Here is a 17,846-nt window from a genome sequence, read left to right as displayed (position 1 = left end):
TTTCATTATTTTTTTTGTGACGTCAAAGAGTTGTAAAAATGTTGTGAAAAATGGGGAAAGTTTTTAAAGTAATTTAATATTTTAAAAATATTTCTATAAAAGTAGCAGTTTGAGTAATAGGATGAGGATCAGTGAAATCAGCTAGTGACCAACAGTTGAACAGGAAAAGGAACAAAACCACCACATGATTGGGATCAGATCTTCAAAAAACTTTACAATATAAGGCGCCTTGAGCCTCCTTGTTGTTTTTTGGTGCACTATAAATAAAATTACATTGAATATATAAACCTAAAATATTGTTCAAAGTCTATTTTTAAAGCAAGTATGAGCTATAGCTATTATAAAAAGTCCAATATTCCCTTCTCAGAAACTCACATTTTACTTATTTAATTGAGCCCGTTTACCCACCTTTACTGCTATCTGCTTTACTGTGTTGGGTCCTGCAGTTTTTTTGATTGATACTATTTCTTGACCCAAATGCTCTATGCCAAAGCCTGTGGGTAAAACTGCCAGGCAAAATCCAGACAACTGACTTGTTTCTGCCTTTACGGATTCCACATCTATTACGGCTATATATTAGAACATGGGATTTGGTGCCCTTTAATTCACTCCAGTTGCCCCGTCCAGCTTCCACTGGGCAAATCACCCAGGAACTAATATAAAACGCCTCCAAATCTCCTGACCTATATCAGAACTTCTTATATCTGATATAATTTGCCATCAGATCATGTGCTCAAATGCACCACATTCTCTCTGGAATTTTTTACTATCAGTCTTACAAATACTCAGACTTGCAGCTTCAAGGTGGTCGAGAGGTATTGTGTATATCCAGCATGAAAGCATTTTAATGACATGTGTGCTTTGCTGACAAACACAACAGCACAATGGCCAGAAAGATTGAATGCATCGAGGATATGACATTCAAAAAAGGTCACAAGCTGGATTCAAACCTGTGACATTTTGGGTAGACAGTGTGCATCTTGGCCCATTAACCGCCAGACTTTTTTGCTCCATGCTTGTTGACCTTAATCCTGAACAGCAACAAGGCAGAAGAAGCAGCCCGGGTCGCTTTAGGGTTTTCACCATAAATTTGTAATGTGCAATCACCCTGTGTTTCCCCGATCTCGGACCATATTATGTCGAACCGAGGTGAGGGTAAGCTGCACTGCCAGAAAGAGAGTCGGTGAAAATGGCATTGATCAGAAAATTTCCCGACGGCAGTGTGGAAACGTGAGAGTAGTCACCCTGCTATAAATAACTAATGCTGCACACCTTACAGCCATGTAGAGTGGATGAGATTTCACACATAATCAATAAGTCAAACATGTGGCTGTGTGCCTTCAGCATCCCCCCGCCTCTTGTGTTTATCCTTCCCTCTATGTCTCTGGTTACATTACTCTGCAACCTTCAAAGAACCTCCTTTGGTTTATGTGTCTGTTTTCGTCAGTTCAGTTTGATTCTGTTTGGTATATAAACTGTGTTAGAGATCAGATGAGTGTCCTTTTTCTTCTTTATTTTTATTTAGTGTGTGTTGTATACATTAAGAAAATGTTACCTAATTCATTTTATCAACTACTGTCTGAAGACATTGTAAGGCAACTTAAAATGAGGCATTCCCTGACCTTCTCAAGTGTCTAACAGCTAGTGGAGTGAAAAAAGTCATGGCATATTTTCTGCAAAACTTCAAAGGACGTGATCCTCACGCTCAAGTGCGTCTCGCCTCAGTGCCTCTTTTCTACTTCCAGCATCAAAAATGAGCAGCACTGGCGAACACTGCCTTAGAAATGGAGTCCACTAATCACTAACATCAACAAAGGACAACAAAACTCCACGTAAAAACAACGAAATAAACAAATATGGCATGAGATAAAATTTGTTAGTGAATGGCTTTAGTGGTTTTTACATATTCAGTAATATTGGAGTGTACTCTGAACTCAGCTGAAGGAGGAATGGTGAGACAGAGTAGTTCAGACAGCAGTGCCATGTGGAGCTGATACGAAGCTTTCAGTGTTTGGATGCTTTTTGCCTTGCTGGGTAGTCTTTGGCAACGTGCACAGCTTTTTGTTTTCGGTTCTGTGTGTGCATCATACGGGCAAATTAAAAACTGCTAGCAGATTATTCACCTTTGTGCTGATTGAACCCACAGGTAGCAGGATTGTGCAACAGGTGTCAAGCAAGTTAGTAATAATTATTTTGTAATATCTAATAATATCTATATGTTATACCTAAGTAAATCCATTTGGCCAAACAGGACCTTTGCCTGGAAATGGACAACAACACTTAATATCTAATGTTAGCTATTTTATCCAAACTCCTGAGGCTGGTAACTGAGCTGACCATTACTTTATCAGCTAACATGACAATTTGTCGCTGGTAGCTAAGCTACACCCAGCTGACTAACGTTGTCTTGTTTGCTAACGTTATCACTTAATCATCCAAGTGATCCTTGATATAAGTATAGTATGCATAATGCAAAATTACTAGTGCTGTCAGCGTTAATCTCGTTAAAATGAGGTTAATGCCATAACCGCATTAACGCAGCAAATCTCCGTTAGCACTGTAAGGGCACTAAACAAAGAAGTATAACTAACCTTTGCATAGTGATAGCTAACATGTTGGCAATTACCCAGCTGTAACCATCTATATCTGACATACATATCTTGTTTTGTCTTATTGTTGAGCAGCTGAATAATGGCTGCAATTTTTTGTTCATCGCTTTCATTTGTGGAAACACTTTGAAACCTATCAGCCAGTTGTGTTACCACCAGATGTTTGTTTTTTTGGGGGGGGGAATTCATGAAGATGCTGCTCTTCTGGCCTTTTTACTATCACAGTACTAGGAGTGGATAGATCAGAGTGAAAGATCAGAGCACAATGTCCAGATTGGTTGGAGTTGACAGAAAGATTATTCTGACTTAGATATCTACCCTTTTCTACCGTGCTCAGCAGAAAAACCTTCTAACACTCAAAAATATATTCAGCCTTAAGGTGGATCGGTTGCACCAGCAGAAGACCACAATGGGTTCCACTCCTGTGAACCATGAAAATATATCTGAGGCTGTGATGGGCTTAGGGTAACTGGAAAAATATAGTCTGGTCTGATGAATTTCCATTTTCGCTGAGGTTGCAGATGGTAGACTCAGCGTGTGCAATCAGCAGCATGAATGCAGAGAGCCTGCCGTGCATCAACGCTCTGGTCTGGAGGTGGTCATTTAGTGGTGTGAGGAATGTTTCTTCCATCTTCCCTTAATCCCAGTCATTGTGGTTTGGCGAGATGATTGCTCTGAGTATTGTATCTTTTTATGCCTACGGTATCTTGTCTTCCATTGGCAGCATAACATGATATTGTACTGTGAATGGACCTGTGGGGTAGAGCATGACATTCAGAGCTTTGTGATCATGGAAGAGAATCTCAATGGAAAGCTTCCGACATTTAACGAAATTGATAAAAACAAAGGGCCGAGGCTGTTTGACAGATTAGTATGTAGAATTACATTACACGCCATCAGCTCAAAAGTCTGACTGGGCTGCTGGGGCAACACCACAGGACCCTGCAAGAAGGAGGGGCCAGTGAAAATCACTGTCAAACCTCGTCATGTAATGGGTGCTCATGTTCACAGCATGAAGTGGACAAGGTGTAAAAGTTCCACTGTGTATTTAATTCGTGATTCTATATACATTTTCTTAGATGAAGTTCAGCTCGACAGATATTTTCTTTGTGATTTTAAATTTAACTGACTAAAAGAGCCTTCAACACTTTTGCCTTAAAAACTTTAGGTGCATTCTGGGAAATTTGCACTTCCTGACCTTGCTGACCTGACCTCCCTGTCATGTGTGCAAAGTGCCTGCATACTTGTTGATGCTCACAGTGCAGCAGTTAGTTTTTTGGTGAGTTTGAGAGTGCAGGCATTTTACATTATGTTTAGCAAGCAAAGCAAAAGAGTACTTAAAGGAGAGAGGATAACAGGATGAAGACTGGATTTGAGATGACGATCTGATGAGTGAGGGGTTTGTTTTTGTGAAGGATTGAAACATTGATGCCACTTTAATGTTGAAAATCTGCATTCATGCTGTAATATGTGTGAGTGATAAATGTAGAAGCTGGTACTCTTGAAACAATTGCTGAGTGAGAATTTCTATAAATGAGTGTGGTTGTTATACAGTCACCCATCCAGTCAGTCTCTGAGGACCTGTGGTTAATGGGCTTCTCTCATTTGTTTGGTGCTTTGCAACATTACAAGTGTCTTTATGTTACTTTAGCGAAGCTAAATCTGTTTTATGCTTGGGGTAGCTTGGTTGAATAAGATAGTATGAGTAATATTATATAATACCATGATGGTGTTATAGCATATGCTTATGCTAGATAGATTTGTCCATTCCCCCAACCTCAGACTGCGGTTATTGTCCATGGTGCTATTTAAAACATTACTAATTATTCCAATATGCTAATATGTTTTTTACCCTTACAGTGTGTGTGTGTGTGTGTGTGTGTGTGTGTGTGTGTGTGTGTGTGTGTGTGTGTGTGTGTGTGTGTGTTTGCTCTGGTTCAATGTGGCAGTAAGGGCCCAAAAGAATATCTGCCCCCAGGGCCTGTCACAGAGTTGTTACACCTGGCCATCAGCTATGAGCTCAATAAGAAAGCAGCATGATCATCTTTTTGACAGTCGAAAAACAAAAGTAAAAATTTGTGGAACCAGGATTTATTGCAGTGGTGTGTAAGCCATGCAACCCCAAACCAACCAACTTGGGTTTTTTTCTTTTCTTTTTTTCACACAACAGTGGAATTATTAAATTCATTTTCATTTAATCCAATTTTAATTTATTTATTTTTTCACTATTCTCAGCTCTGTATGGAGTCAGTAAGATGGGAGCGCTCTAGGCTCATAGGTGTGGCTTGTTTATATTATAGTAGTAGCAGTCCAAGATGTTAAATATGTAGTTGGAAATGTGGGTCTATTTAATGACATCCCCTACTTTTGGCACAGTAGAAAATAAAATGAACGTTTAGAGCCATCTGAGGTGCTTAAGCTCACATGGATTGCTTGTGCAAGCACTGCACTGAAAATGGGTGAAAACCTTAAACTTAGACTATTGAATGCTTACTTCTCAAGAGCATTTCTAAAAAGGACAAGGATGACATGGGACATGGAAAAAAATTGAGGTGTGGCTCAAGACTTTTGCACATTACATAAATGTGACTGGGGGAAAATAGGAACCCAGAGATAGTGGTGCACTGGTTACTCTGAGTCCTTTGACTGCAGCACATCCTCACTTTGCACATTGATAAATATTCTTTGGAGAAGTTGCTTCACAACACCAGCATCAGCAGGTAATAAATATTTTCTCTTCAGCCTTTGACATCAGTGGAGACATGGGAGGAGGTGGTTTCTCACTCTTCCTTTATCTTCTAACAAACACATTGCAACTGCAGTTGCTCCTACCACGTCCGTTTTCCACTCTTGGCTCTCTGTAATGACTCTTCGTAACAGCAGCTAATGGCTGTGGTCACCAGCCGGGCTCGTGCTCTCTTTTCTGGACTCCCAGAGTCACTTAAAGGGGAAGTGGGGAAAACTTAATTTCATGCCCTAGTTGGGACTTGTGTTTTGAGGAAGAAAGTGGGTTGAATTTGCATATCTCTGCCTTCATGGCTGCATTAAGATGTTGGTGAATAACTAACAATTGCAAAGAAGTAAAGTCATCTGGTCTTTTGACCAATGGGGTAAAACCATCAGAGCGTTTTGTCATAAATATGTCTCATCAGGTTATTGCATTAAAAGTAAATTCGAAGCTTAATCAAGTCAGATATTTTACCACATGTGGTGCTGACCTTAATGTGACAGCTCTCCCGTGCTGAATGAGACTGTGTGTGAGAGAGAGTGAGAGCAAAGGGGTCCCGAGTGATTATGAAACACACCCCCTGCCTAAACTATTGGTCTGTTTCCATGGTGAAGTTGAGAGTGCTCTCAAGAAGCGGCTCCATCCCATAATAAGGGATGGCGGGCGCAGTGCCTGACATGGCAGTGATGATGAGCCCTATTCTCCCTGCAGCTCATTTCCATGGCAATGGCTGAATGAAATTTTGGTAATGGAGGGGTGGGCTCAGACTGGTAGGAGGGTCACATCTTTATTTTTCTCCCTTCTGCCTCAGTGTCTGACTTGTATCTGTCACTCTCATCAGACCATAAAGCAGTTATCATAATTATGATCGATGTTATTCTTTATGCAAATTCATCTTTCTTTTTTCTTTTTTTAAAGTAAGTTGGAAGTGATTTAACAGTGAAAGCCAAAGCCAGGCTCATGAATGACACGCAAGGATCGTAAAATGTATAAAGGGCAAAATCGCTAGCTTAAATATTGGGACGTCACAAAGCATTAATTTGAAAATGAGGTTTAATAAGTGGCTTCAAAAGGATGTCGAACACGTCTTTCTGGCCTTCTTGCAGGAAATGCTTTTCCTTGTACTGTGCTGTCTGGTTAAAAGAGCTCAGACTTGTTCACACTTTAAAAGGGCTAAATTATAGATGTCTCATCACTGTGGTTATATAAATGACCTCCGCTGCGAGCTCTCTCTTATACACACACACACACACACACACACACACACACACACACACACACACACAGCCAGTTGACTCCCTCTTTTCTATTTATCACGCTCTCTCTCTCTCTCTCTCCCTCCCTCTCCCTCTTGTCTGTTAAATGACAGCAGTACATAGTGTACTTTTTTTTCTCCCTTCAGCACCATGGGAACTGCTCATTCTGGATGTTTTTTCTGCAATGATACTGTCTTCCACAAAACTCCAAGATAAACTTAGAATATAATCTAAATGCACCAAAGGCTTGAAGTTCTGTGGCAGTTCAGCTTTGAAGGTGGATAATCGAGGATCTGTGCTTGCTTATTTTTGACAACTGTCCTGTAACAAGTGTGAATGCATTCGGGAAACCTGCATTTTGTATGAATGCAGCAGACCTATGACAAACGGAGGAACCAAAAATAAAAGTTTGTTTACTCTGTGCTCATCGTGATAGTTTGTTTTCAGATCCTGAATTTTTGATGAATTTGTCAAATGTTTGATACCAGGGTTCAGAACAGTCATACTCAATGTTCTTTATGTTTGGAAAGTTGTGTTTGACTTGAATCCAATTAGGCTACCAGTCTTCAGTCTCTGACTGAAGAAATGGTGAGTGATGAATTTTCAGTGGATCAACCTGTCACGATAATGGGACGATTCATATTTAGTGGTGATTACATTGTCTTCTTGGCTTTCCGAAACTGCTGTCATTCATCTGGCTTCTGGCAGCTTGCTAGGCTCTGGGTTTTTTTGTTGTTGTTGTGGGGTTTTTTTTGGGGGGTGGGGGGTTTGCATCATATACCACCAAAGTTGGAGACAAGCAGAGACAAGACCTCCCGAATAATTAGAACACATGCTGCTACAGTACATGCAGGAGCAGGTGGGCTGACAGTAGGGCTGCCACGATTAGTCGACTATCAAAATCGTCGACGACTAATTTAATAGTCGACGCGTCGTTTGAAGCTTTGTAAGATCCCAAAAGACGCAGGAATAAGTAGCAGGATTTAAGAGTGTAATAACGGACTGAAACAGAAGATGGCAGCACTGCATGTACAAGGATGCCAGCTGCCGTTAAACGCCGAAGAAGAAGAAACTGTCCCAGAATTCATAGCGCGGCCCTGCTCAGTTTCCAACAATGGCGGCAGCTAGTTAGTTTTAATATTACTCTTATTATTCTTTCTGGGTCACAAAATAAACGTTTAACATATTTTCAGGTGAGAAAGTAGCTGTCTAAACCTCAAATATCTGCTGAGTTTATCAAGACACCACATATTTTCAAAAGCGCTCCGACGTTTTCGGAGACGTCTGTTACCCACTAGCTCGATAGCTAGCCGGGGTTCAAGGCTCACTAAAGCCCGTGAGAACACCGGACACCCGGCAAATCGTTTTCAAACCCACCGCCGTCTTTCGCTACTAAGGTTAATTAAATATATATAAGTCACTTAGATAACTTCAAAATGTAATTGTTTGGCTTTTTTTAGTACTGAAAAAAGCCAAACAATAACATTTTTAAGTTATCTAAGTGACTTATATATCATGTTTAACCTAAGTAGTGAAAGACGATTTGCGTGAGCCTTGAACCCCGGCTAGCTATCGAGCTAGTGGGTAACAGACGTCTCCGAAATTGTTGGAGCGCTTTTGAAAATATGTGATGTCTTGATAAACTGAGTAGATATTTGAAGTTTACACAGCTACTTTCTCACCTGAAAATATGTTAAACGTTTATTTTGTGACCCAGAAAGAATAATAAGAGTAATATTAAAACTAACTAGCTGCCGCCATTGTTGGAAACTAAGCAGGGCTGCGCTATGAATTCTGGGATAGGTTGGGCCACGAAGTATACACCCGACCCATCCTTCATATCTGAGGAAATAAAGAGCGCGTTTGTCGGCTGCATTTGTCGGAGTCTTCAAATTTGGACAGTCTTCGTCATGTCGCTGTAACGTAATTGACCTACAAATGCGGGCACAGGAGGATGCGGTTCCTGAATTTGGACACAGCAACAATACCGGACACTGCTTCTTCTTCTTCGGGATTTAACGGCAGCTGGCATCCTTGTACATGCAGTGCTGCCATCTTCTGTTTCAGTCCGTTATTACACTCTTAAATCCTACTACTTATTCCTGCGTCGTTTGGATCTTACAAAGCTTCAAACGACGCGTCGACTATTAAATTAGTCGTAATCGTGACTAGTCGACTAATCGTAGCAGCCCTAGTCACAGCTAATTCAGTCATTGTCATATACACACAATGCTGATAAACATTGTCAGTCTGGTTTTGATCATTAATTTGTACTCTATACTTTTGTTAATCTAACTAAACATTAATAAAAACACAAGGTCAAAAATATTTGCACTTACAGGAAATTGATTTTCTAGTAGTGCTCCAAGGGCAAAAGAATTTTTGCAACAGAGCTAGCTACTGAAGAATTGTGTTTATCAAAGTTGTCTTGAGCATGTTCAAATGAATAAGCATGGTAATTTTAAAATGAGCTTTGTGGGGAGATTTGGAAATGTGTGTGAGTGCGTGAGAGGTTTCTACACTGCTCAGAAAAATTAAAGGAACACTTAGAGAGCACATGGAAAACAAATTCATACTAGATATCTATATGGACTGGATCGTTTGTTAGGAGCATAAGGATCGTTTGATGGGAATAAAAAGTATCAACCTACGGAGGGCTGATTTCAAGGACACCCTGAAAATCAGATTAAACAATTGAGGCATCAGGCTAGTCCATTCTGCCAGACTTTCATTGTAGTAATTCAGCAACTGAGGTACAACCTGGCAGCTGGACCGAAACATGATGACCTTGAGGTGTTATTTTGGATTGAGATCAGGCAAGTGTGGGGCACAGTCAGTGGTATCAATTCCTTCAGCCTCTAGAAACTGTCAACATACTCTTGCCAAATTAGGCTGGCCATTGTCGTGCACCAGGAGGACAAGCATGCACCGCACAAGCATGGCGTCATGTTGGGTTTGAGGATTTCATCCCAATACCCAATGCCAGTCAGGGTGCTGATGCCTAGCCTCGAGAGATCTCTGCATCCCTCCGTGGATATGCCACCCCAGACCACCAAACAGCAATCATGCTGAACAATGTTACCGACAGCATAATGTTCTCCACATCTTCTTCAGACCCTTTCAGGACAAAAGAAGAATAATTTTGCGACATAGCTAGCTACTGAAGGAGCTAGCTCAGGAAGACCTTTTCACATCTGTCCCTTGTGGTCAGGGTTAACCTGCTCTCATCCGTGAAAAGCACAAGCCATTAGTGGTGGACCTGCTTATTCTGATATTCTATGGCAAATGCCAATCAGGGTAGAGGATGTCGGGCCCTCAGACCACCCTCATGAAGTCTCTTTCTGATTGCTTGGTTAGAGACATTCACACCAGTGGCCTGCTGGAGGTCATTTTGTAGCTCTGGTAGTGCGTATCCTGTTCCTCCTTGCACAAAGGAGCAGAAACCAGTTAAGAGCCTTCTATACCTCTTAATCCATCAACAGGGTTAAGAACCATAACAGGAGGGTGAGCTTGAACAATAGGCAAGCACCATTTGTTTGTGCAGAGAACAGAACCTGACCTACAGCCAGTAGGATATGTGACTATGAGCAAAAAGACCAGTTTTTGTTTCAGCCTGTAAACAACTTCATTCTGCTGTGAAGTTGTGAGAATTTAACAAGTTGTTAATGTTAAAAATCATGTTACAGTTTTTAACTGTGTCTTATTAGCTTCATTTTCAGACCCAGAGATTACTGGTTAAGGTGAATTTGTATTTACTGATGGCATCAAAACCTGCAGAGTGTGAATGCAAGCAACTCCTAGTTCAAGCAGCAAGGTGGATGTCTCAGCCGGATAATGATGTCAACCATGTTAGCCAAAAGATGCTTTTACAGAAGGCAGTTAATTCAAAGCAAAGATGCTAAAGGACATGAGACTAAACAGTAAAACACAATCGTTTCAGACCGAAAACTGTCCTTGGATGCAGCTTTCTGTCCTACTACAGACAAATATATATATCTTTGTGTATTTGTGTTAATTATGTGCCACATATCAAACTATTTAGTGAAATTTTTACTTGACAAGTGTGCTTGTGGTGTCCCCATTAAAAAAAAAAAAAAAAAGATGCCATTTTGTTTTGGCATTTTGTTATTTAATACAGTTCATTTAATGTCAGCATACTCTAAAAATAGCCTGTGCATATGTAGATTGTTGCTCCACATTCTTTCTTTATAAATACCAATTTATGTGAGGATTTTTAAAACAAAAAAACAAGCATATGCATGATTGTTGTGTATATACCTCACTTAGACATCCAGCCCGAAGTTTTATTAGTTTTTAGAAGTTGCTAGAGTTGCTTTTATTCTTGATCTGTTTGCTTCTGTCAAATATTTTTGGGAGATACTGTACATGTCTTTCTATCCCTGTTTCTCTCTTAGATGCTCCAGAGGGGGGTGAGAAGGGCTCAGGGGGTGCTGCACCAATTGGTGATGAACTGGATATCTTTGGACCAATGGTCTCCAACCCACTCCCCTCATCCAACAACACACAGCAGGCCCAGGTAATGCACTCTCTCTCTGTCTTTCATCAGCTGCTTATCACTGCAGGCAGGCTGCAACACACAGAGTCTGCAGAGAAAACACACACAGCAAACACACCATCCGCCTTGTACGTGGCGACACACACGCTCTGAGGATCATATCAAAGCAAACCCCGTAGACTCTCTTTTATTGAATTAATTTGACCAGTGTCCTTCAAAGGAGAGTGTGTGTTTGTCTGACAGGGAGCAATAACGGCGAGCTGCTACAGTGAAGACAACAGCTGGGAGTGATGGAACGCAAGCGAACGCCATCACTGAATTTGTTGTTTTCTTCTTTAAGATGGTATCTAATTAATGGCGATGAAAGACACTAAATAATTCAAATGTAGAATGACACAAAAATGTATAACACTACTTTTTACCTGTTGTTTGAATCTGTGACTGACCACAACCATATTGGTCAAAGATATGCCTGATAGGGAATAATAAAGATTGAAAGTACTTAGATTTAGTCCGGTCTCTCAAAAACTGGCATTTTAAAAGACCATTTTTCAGATTTTAATGATATCTGTCATAATTCAGAATACTAACAAATACTGTTTGAGGTTGAAAACGTCAGTTTCATAGCCTGGATCTGTCACCAGGTGCTACATGTTTATGTGAGCTACACAGTCTGAACTGTTCATGTGAGCTGTTGTGTTCATCACTCTAGCCTTTTAATGTTTGGTAAACACATGTAATTGTTATGAGTGTTTGGAAAGTTGACTTCACATTCAGCTATTATAAATAATACATTTAGCAAAAAATGAGCATTACAGTTGTGAAAAAGAGTTTTTACAGCAATGTGAAAAACTAGTGAAAAAGTACACTTTTGGTGTGTCCGTAGGAATTAAGAAGGTAAGTACAGGGTTCTCAATATCCCTGGTAGCCCTTCGGGCAGGCACTCTTCAGTTTTTGGTAGCCCAGAATAAATTTAAGTAGCCTGAGTAAAAAAAGAGAACAATTTTTTGATTGATGTTTTGTTTCCTTTACAATATTATACCAGAGGTGGGACCAAGTCATTGTTTTGCAAGTCTCAAGTAAGTCTCAAGTCTTTATCATCAAGTCTCAAGTCAAGTCTCAAGTAATGTCAGGCAAGTCAGAGTCGAGTCTCAAGTCACTGGTGTAAAAGTCCGAGTCAAGTCACAAGTCTGAAATTTTGAATTTCAAGTCCTTTTGAGTCTTTAAAAAAACCCAAAAAAAATAATGTTGCAGTTATATGCTAAATGTAAATATTAGACCATGTAATTTTTAAATCTGTGTTTTTCTCAACACATGACAAAATAGTGAACGTAGAAAATATACACAAATTGTGAAATTGCACCTCTTTAAAATGCAGCTCAATTAAACCTAGCTCCAAGAATAATTTTCACCGACAGTTCTGAGATAAGCTGCATGTTATTCTTGGATGCGGTTGTAGGACTGGCTTTAAAATCACATGACAAAAATATCATACACATTAAAAAAAACTGCATCACCAACGTAGCCTGGACAACATTTGCTAGTTAGATGAAGTCAGCTATCTCATCGTAGCATATTTATATGCACATTTATAATCATACGGTTCTTGGAGTGAGTGCACACACTCATGAAGTTTAGTAACTTCAGGTCACTGCAACAAGCCCAGGTACAGTTTACCGACGGATGGGTGCAGGACCTTGAAATGCACCGTGTAGAACGAAAGACCATCGTACGTATCATAAGTTTACCAGTCTCACAAATTGTCATCATAAATACACATTCGTTAACCGTTTATTAATAGGACCTTTGAGCTCAACGGTAATTAATTAGTAGTGGAAATAATTTCTGGTAGCATCACAGAAATGTAGCAGTGACAATAATACTGTATGCTGTAATCGTACTGGGCAATTAGTGATACAAAAAACCTGTTTTATCCTGTGAATAAAAGTATATGTTTTTGTCAATGTACCATAATAACAGAAGCGAAACGCAATATTGTGTCAGGACAATTCACTATTTATGCACAATAAACAAAGGAGCATAGCGCGACAATTTCTGTTCAGCGCCAGACTTGCTTGTAACCTATATCACCAATTATGTTAAGAAAAATGACGCATTAACTACTAAAAAACACTGACCTTCGTGTAAATGCTTGGAGCAGACTAACCTGTGAGCTGGAGTGTTCTGGGACGTTATATTTGATCTTTGAATGGCTGAAATCCAGTCGCCTTTGTTACTTCGGAAACATGGCTCGAACAATTTCTCTTCAACGATGTAATCCGATAACAACCGATCTCTTTACCCGTCGGCTTCCCGTGGCTGTCATGCGACCGGCTATTGCAGTTAATAATACAACGGCTTCTTGACATTTTTGTGTTTCTTTTTATCGCTGTATAACTGATTTTAATTGAAAGCCTGCGTGAGCTAGTACCGCTTGCCACGAGTTCCCAGAATCCTTTGCGGTTCTACCCGTGAATGACGTCACATTTTCAATCTCTATATAATATGCATGTTAAATTTTATATTTGGGGTAAAATATCAAGTCTTTTCAAGTAAACCGGTTCAAGTCCAATTCAAGTCCCAAGTCATTGGTGTAAAAGTCCAAGTCAAGTCACAAGTCTTAGAACATTTTTTCAAGTCAAGTCTAAAGTCATAAAATTAATGACTCGAGTCTGACTCGAGTCCAAGTCATGTGACTCGAGTCCACACCTCTGTATTATACATTAAAGTATAATATTCCCAGTAACAAAGGCGCTTGTCGACTCAGACATCGAGGGAAACTCACAACACAGCTCGTCATATTCCAGCCACAGAAATTCGTTTGTCCATGAAACCAAAAAAAGCTGCGCTTTCTTTTTGCCTCATAGTCTGATTTGTCCTAACTTTTGCGTTTTGTGGTAAGCTTTTCTTTGGCTGTCCCTTCTTCACCCTGACCTTTATTATTTCGCTCTGCAGAACTAAAATACCTGCATAAATTCATCTGTCTTTACACATGCACACATAACGGTCAGCGATTCTCTGCGCAATCAACCTCTATCACATGTTTAAGCTTGTTGCCAGAGATTTCACTTGTCACGTTTGAATAGTAAGCTACTGAGTGATAAGACGATGCCAGAGGAATTGGTGCGCAATTAATCTGTCACCCTCTGCCACTCCCTATACACAGTTCGCACGATCGCAAAGTGAAAGCAAAAAACAAGCGCAAATTCAAACGCGATCTCAATATGTCACATATTGACAGTGGCTCATCGATGCCGGTGGCATAATTACCCAGCTACATTTGCGAAAGAATGCAAAGCATTGACATATATTTTCCTTCCTATGACAGCAGGGCTGAGTTAGATTTTGGTAGCCCGACTGGAAGAATCGCTAGCCCGGGACGTCAGGCTAGCGATTTTGCGAGCCCTGAAGTAGAAGCCATGTGTTACTTATCAAATAGTCTTGATTATTTGTAAGTGTGAAAACATCTATAAAAGAAGAGTTGTGACAGTTTGATGGTTTGTGGCATCATGTTAATGCACCTGGATGTGCCAAACTTCCCAGGACTGGACATCCCAGCAAATTCACCTCAAAGTCAAATCCTGTTATGCTCAAATTGCAAAAAACCCAAGAGCGACACCTCTGACTCTCCATGGCTCGGTTAGCATGTTAAATGTTAAAGTCTATGACAGTAAAATTAGAAAAAGACTTAATGAATATGGTTTGTTGGGAAGGGTTGCCAGGAGAGAGCCTCCTCACTCTAAAATGAACACGACAGCACAGCTTAGGTCTGCTGAGTTGCATCTGAACAAACCACAAGCTTTCTAGAGCAATTTCTTTTAGACAGGCGAGATCAGAACGGAGTTGTTTGGTCATAATGCAGAGCCCCACCAAACACAGCATGTCTGCACAAACACCTCAGATCAATTGTCAACTCTGTGGTGCACGCTTGTTTTGCATCCTCAGCACCTTTGTACCTTGCAGGCTTTGGCTCAAACATCAAAGTATCACCTATTGCAGAAAGAGAGGCATCACTGAATGGAAAGATTCATAGAGCCTCCGAAAAAAATCTCCCCTTCTGAATTCTTTTAACTCTATTTGGTTGTTTGCTGTTTTTCAAAATAGGTTGTAGTAAACATACATTTAATTTAGTTAACCAAACGAATAACTAAAACTAGATATGAAAAAACATTTTGGGTAATAAAACAATCAAAACTAGACCTTTAAAAAAATTTACCTAGCCGAAAAGATTTTGTGAACTTGGAAAACAACCAAAAATTAAATTCAATTATAGAAGAAATGCTGTTTTCTTTTAGTTTGTATTAATTAGGTCAAATTTGTTATCACAAACTGAGGAGGATGGTGATGTTGGGTTAGGGTTATAAAACAAACCTGCACAAACTAACTGAAACTAAACTGAATTAAAAACAAAAAGTTCAAACAAAATAAAAATAAAAACTAATAAAAAAACAAAACAGAATTATAATAACTCAAATAAGTTAATAGTCTCATTACATTTTCGTTACCAAGAAATCATGTGTGCCACCATGCACAGTCAACCCCAAAGATGTGAGCCTGGGAAAAGCCTGAAATGTGCTCCATGAATACTCACCGGGGTTTAAAGAAAATAATTACCTTTTCAATCACGATGACAATATTAGTTAGAGATGTTGAAATGAAATATTTATGTGCTGTTTTTCTCAAATCATTAAGAGCATTTTTACATATTTCTGCAAAATAATTGAAACTTGGGAAGATGATTAAGGACGAGGAGAGAGCAAAAAAATAAAGTAAATGAAGGATGAAGAGCAGAGATGAAGCTGTTGTCCAGTGGGTGTCTGCAGCCATATTGGGATTTTCATTTTCTGGGTAAACAAACAGGATGTTCATCAGAATGAGAACAAAAGAAAATTGGAAAAGAGGTTGATGCTTGACTTCATTTTTCCTCCTTTCCTCTGCTACTTTGTCAGCGACTGCTCTCATGAGGATGGGGAAGTTGTGTTGAATTAAACATTTTCAAGGAACTGTTCAGTTTAAAATGCGGTAGGCGTCTTTCAAGTGTGACCTTTGACCTTTGATTCACATGGAAATGAGAACTCACACTGTCAGGCAGAACCACATAATGTCTATTTATATAAATGGACAGTGTCTGCATACTTGCAGCAGCACAGTGCTACATGTCAAATATACGGTAAACACACAGGTATGTCATGAACTGTGACCTTGGAACACCCACATACATTGAACCATCATAGTCAATCACGGTCAGGGAGAACACTCTCTGACCTGTTCTTAGGATTCAAATTGTACACCTCACTCTCTCACACACGCACACCGCCGTGCCTCCTGGGGCAAGACCAGGCAGTGGCTCACAGGAAACCCAGGCATGAAGAACAATTATGGGCTTCTGTAACTGCAAGCTCTCCCTTTGCCACTACCAGCCTCCCACTTGCCCTATAATCTCCCCTCCATGCTCACCTCCTCTGTGACTCCATCTACTGCACTGGTGCTTCTGCCTCACACGTTGGCTTATTTCCATATATTCATGAATCACAGTTTGGTTTTTTGGGGTTTTTTTGCTCGGTCAGTGAAGCTCTGGTGTGGTTGCATGTAAAGCAGTGGATGCTGCTCTCCTTCAGGTCAAACGGGAAGAAAGGTGTCAGAGAGGACATGAAGACCATTAATGAGCTGATGTAAAGTAAACATAGCATTAGTGTTTGTGTAGGTCCTCAGGCATCCAGGTGGTGGTAGTCTCAGGAGCCTGAATAGAAGGCTAATCGACTTCTTTAAGGTTTTTTTCAAGATGATAAGAGGTGAAATGTCTGTTTAGAAAAAAAGCCCCAAAGAAGTCCTGTCTTATTCTTTTCTTTTGCATGTTTCTTTTGCATTTCCCAGTTTGGAATCAAGCTTCTGCAAATTTGTTAGAGGCAATTTCTGGCAGTGTTTCTCACTTGGGAGAACAGCTTCAGCTCAGTGGGCCTTTATACTTTATAGGCATCACAGTTTCCATAAACAATATTGCCAAAGCTATAACAGTAGTTTATAGATTAATATCTAGTTTATATAAAGTATAATCTGTCCATATATGTAGGGGGCTCACAAAAATAATGATATTAGCAGTAATGTGTTTTAGGAAGAAATGAATTCCTGCCTTAACCCGGCTGTCAAACAGTCACCACATGTTGTGTTTACTTTTGTTTGCCTTGCTTCTTTAAACAGAGGAGCAGGCGTTTCTTCCTTGGTTCCCATTTTGTCGTTGCTGAGCCTGAATCTGTCTCTGCTTTCTATTCCTGATGCAGAAAATATCTAGACTCTGGAAAGTGCTTGAGTTGGCAGATATTGCAAAATATTTTCTTTATTATTTTTTTTCACATAGTTTTTTTCACGATTGTGTTTAGAAGACATCGAATGCTGCCCAGTAACAGCTGCAGATATCAACAGTTTCGTTTTTATCATTAACCCCTCTAGGACATTATCTGCTCTGACAACAGCTGTAACTAACTATCCAATCAGATCAGAGAACAGAATGATATTCGGTAACTTAAAGTGACGATAGGTGAGAGAAAGGTAGCACAAAGTCGGCCGCGCAAACATCATAATCCATGGAGACTTCTGCCTAACCTCGTCTGTCAGCCTGTCTGTTATTACTGCAAACATGAAGGGGCTCAGAGCCAGTCTCTGATGCAACCCCACCCCACCTTAAACCCATCTGTCACTCCTACCACACATTTCACCACTATCTCACTCTCATCATACAC

General features: G+C 40.0%; 1 protein-coding gene across 4 annotated transcripts in view; it reads left to right on the top strand.

Annotated features, from left to right (window-relative positions):
* LOC147315478 (stromal membrane-associated protein 1-like) overlaps positions 1–17,846 on the top strand; it is a 161,918-nt gene that overhangs the window by 105,935 nt on the left and 38,137 nt on the right. For all 4 annotated transcript variants that reach the window (XM_086258319.1, XM_086258321.1, XM_086258320.1 and 1 more), the window contains one exon: positions 11,009–11,130. In XM_086258319.1, the coding sequence (XP_086114445.1) occupies positions 11,009–11,130 (122 nt within the window). The remainder of the gene's footprint in view (positions 1–11,008; positions 11,131–17,846) is intronic.

This window comes from Aulonocara sp. 'chitande type north' Nkhata Bay, linkage group LG13 (assembly GCF_057382095.1).
Source record: "Aulonocara sp. 'chitande type north' Nkhata Bay isolate Kocher_YH1m ecotype deep benthic linkage group LG13, A_spYH_male_GT1.1, whole genome shotgun sequence".
NCBI classification, from domain to species: Eukaryota; Metazoa; Chordata; class Actinopteri; order Cichliformes; family Cichlidae; genus Aulonocara; species Aulonocara sp. 'chitande type north' Nkhata Bay.
This window is presented reverse-complemented; position numbering and strand designations above follow the sequence as displayed.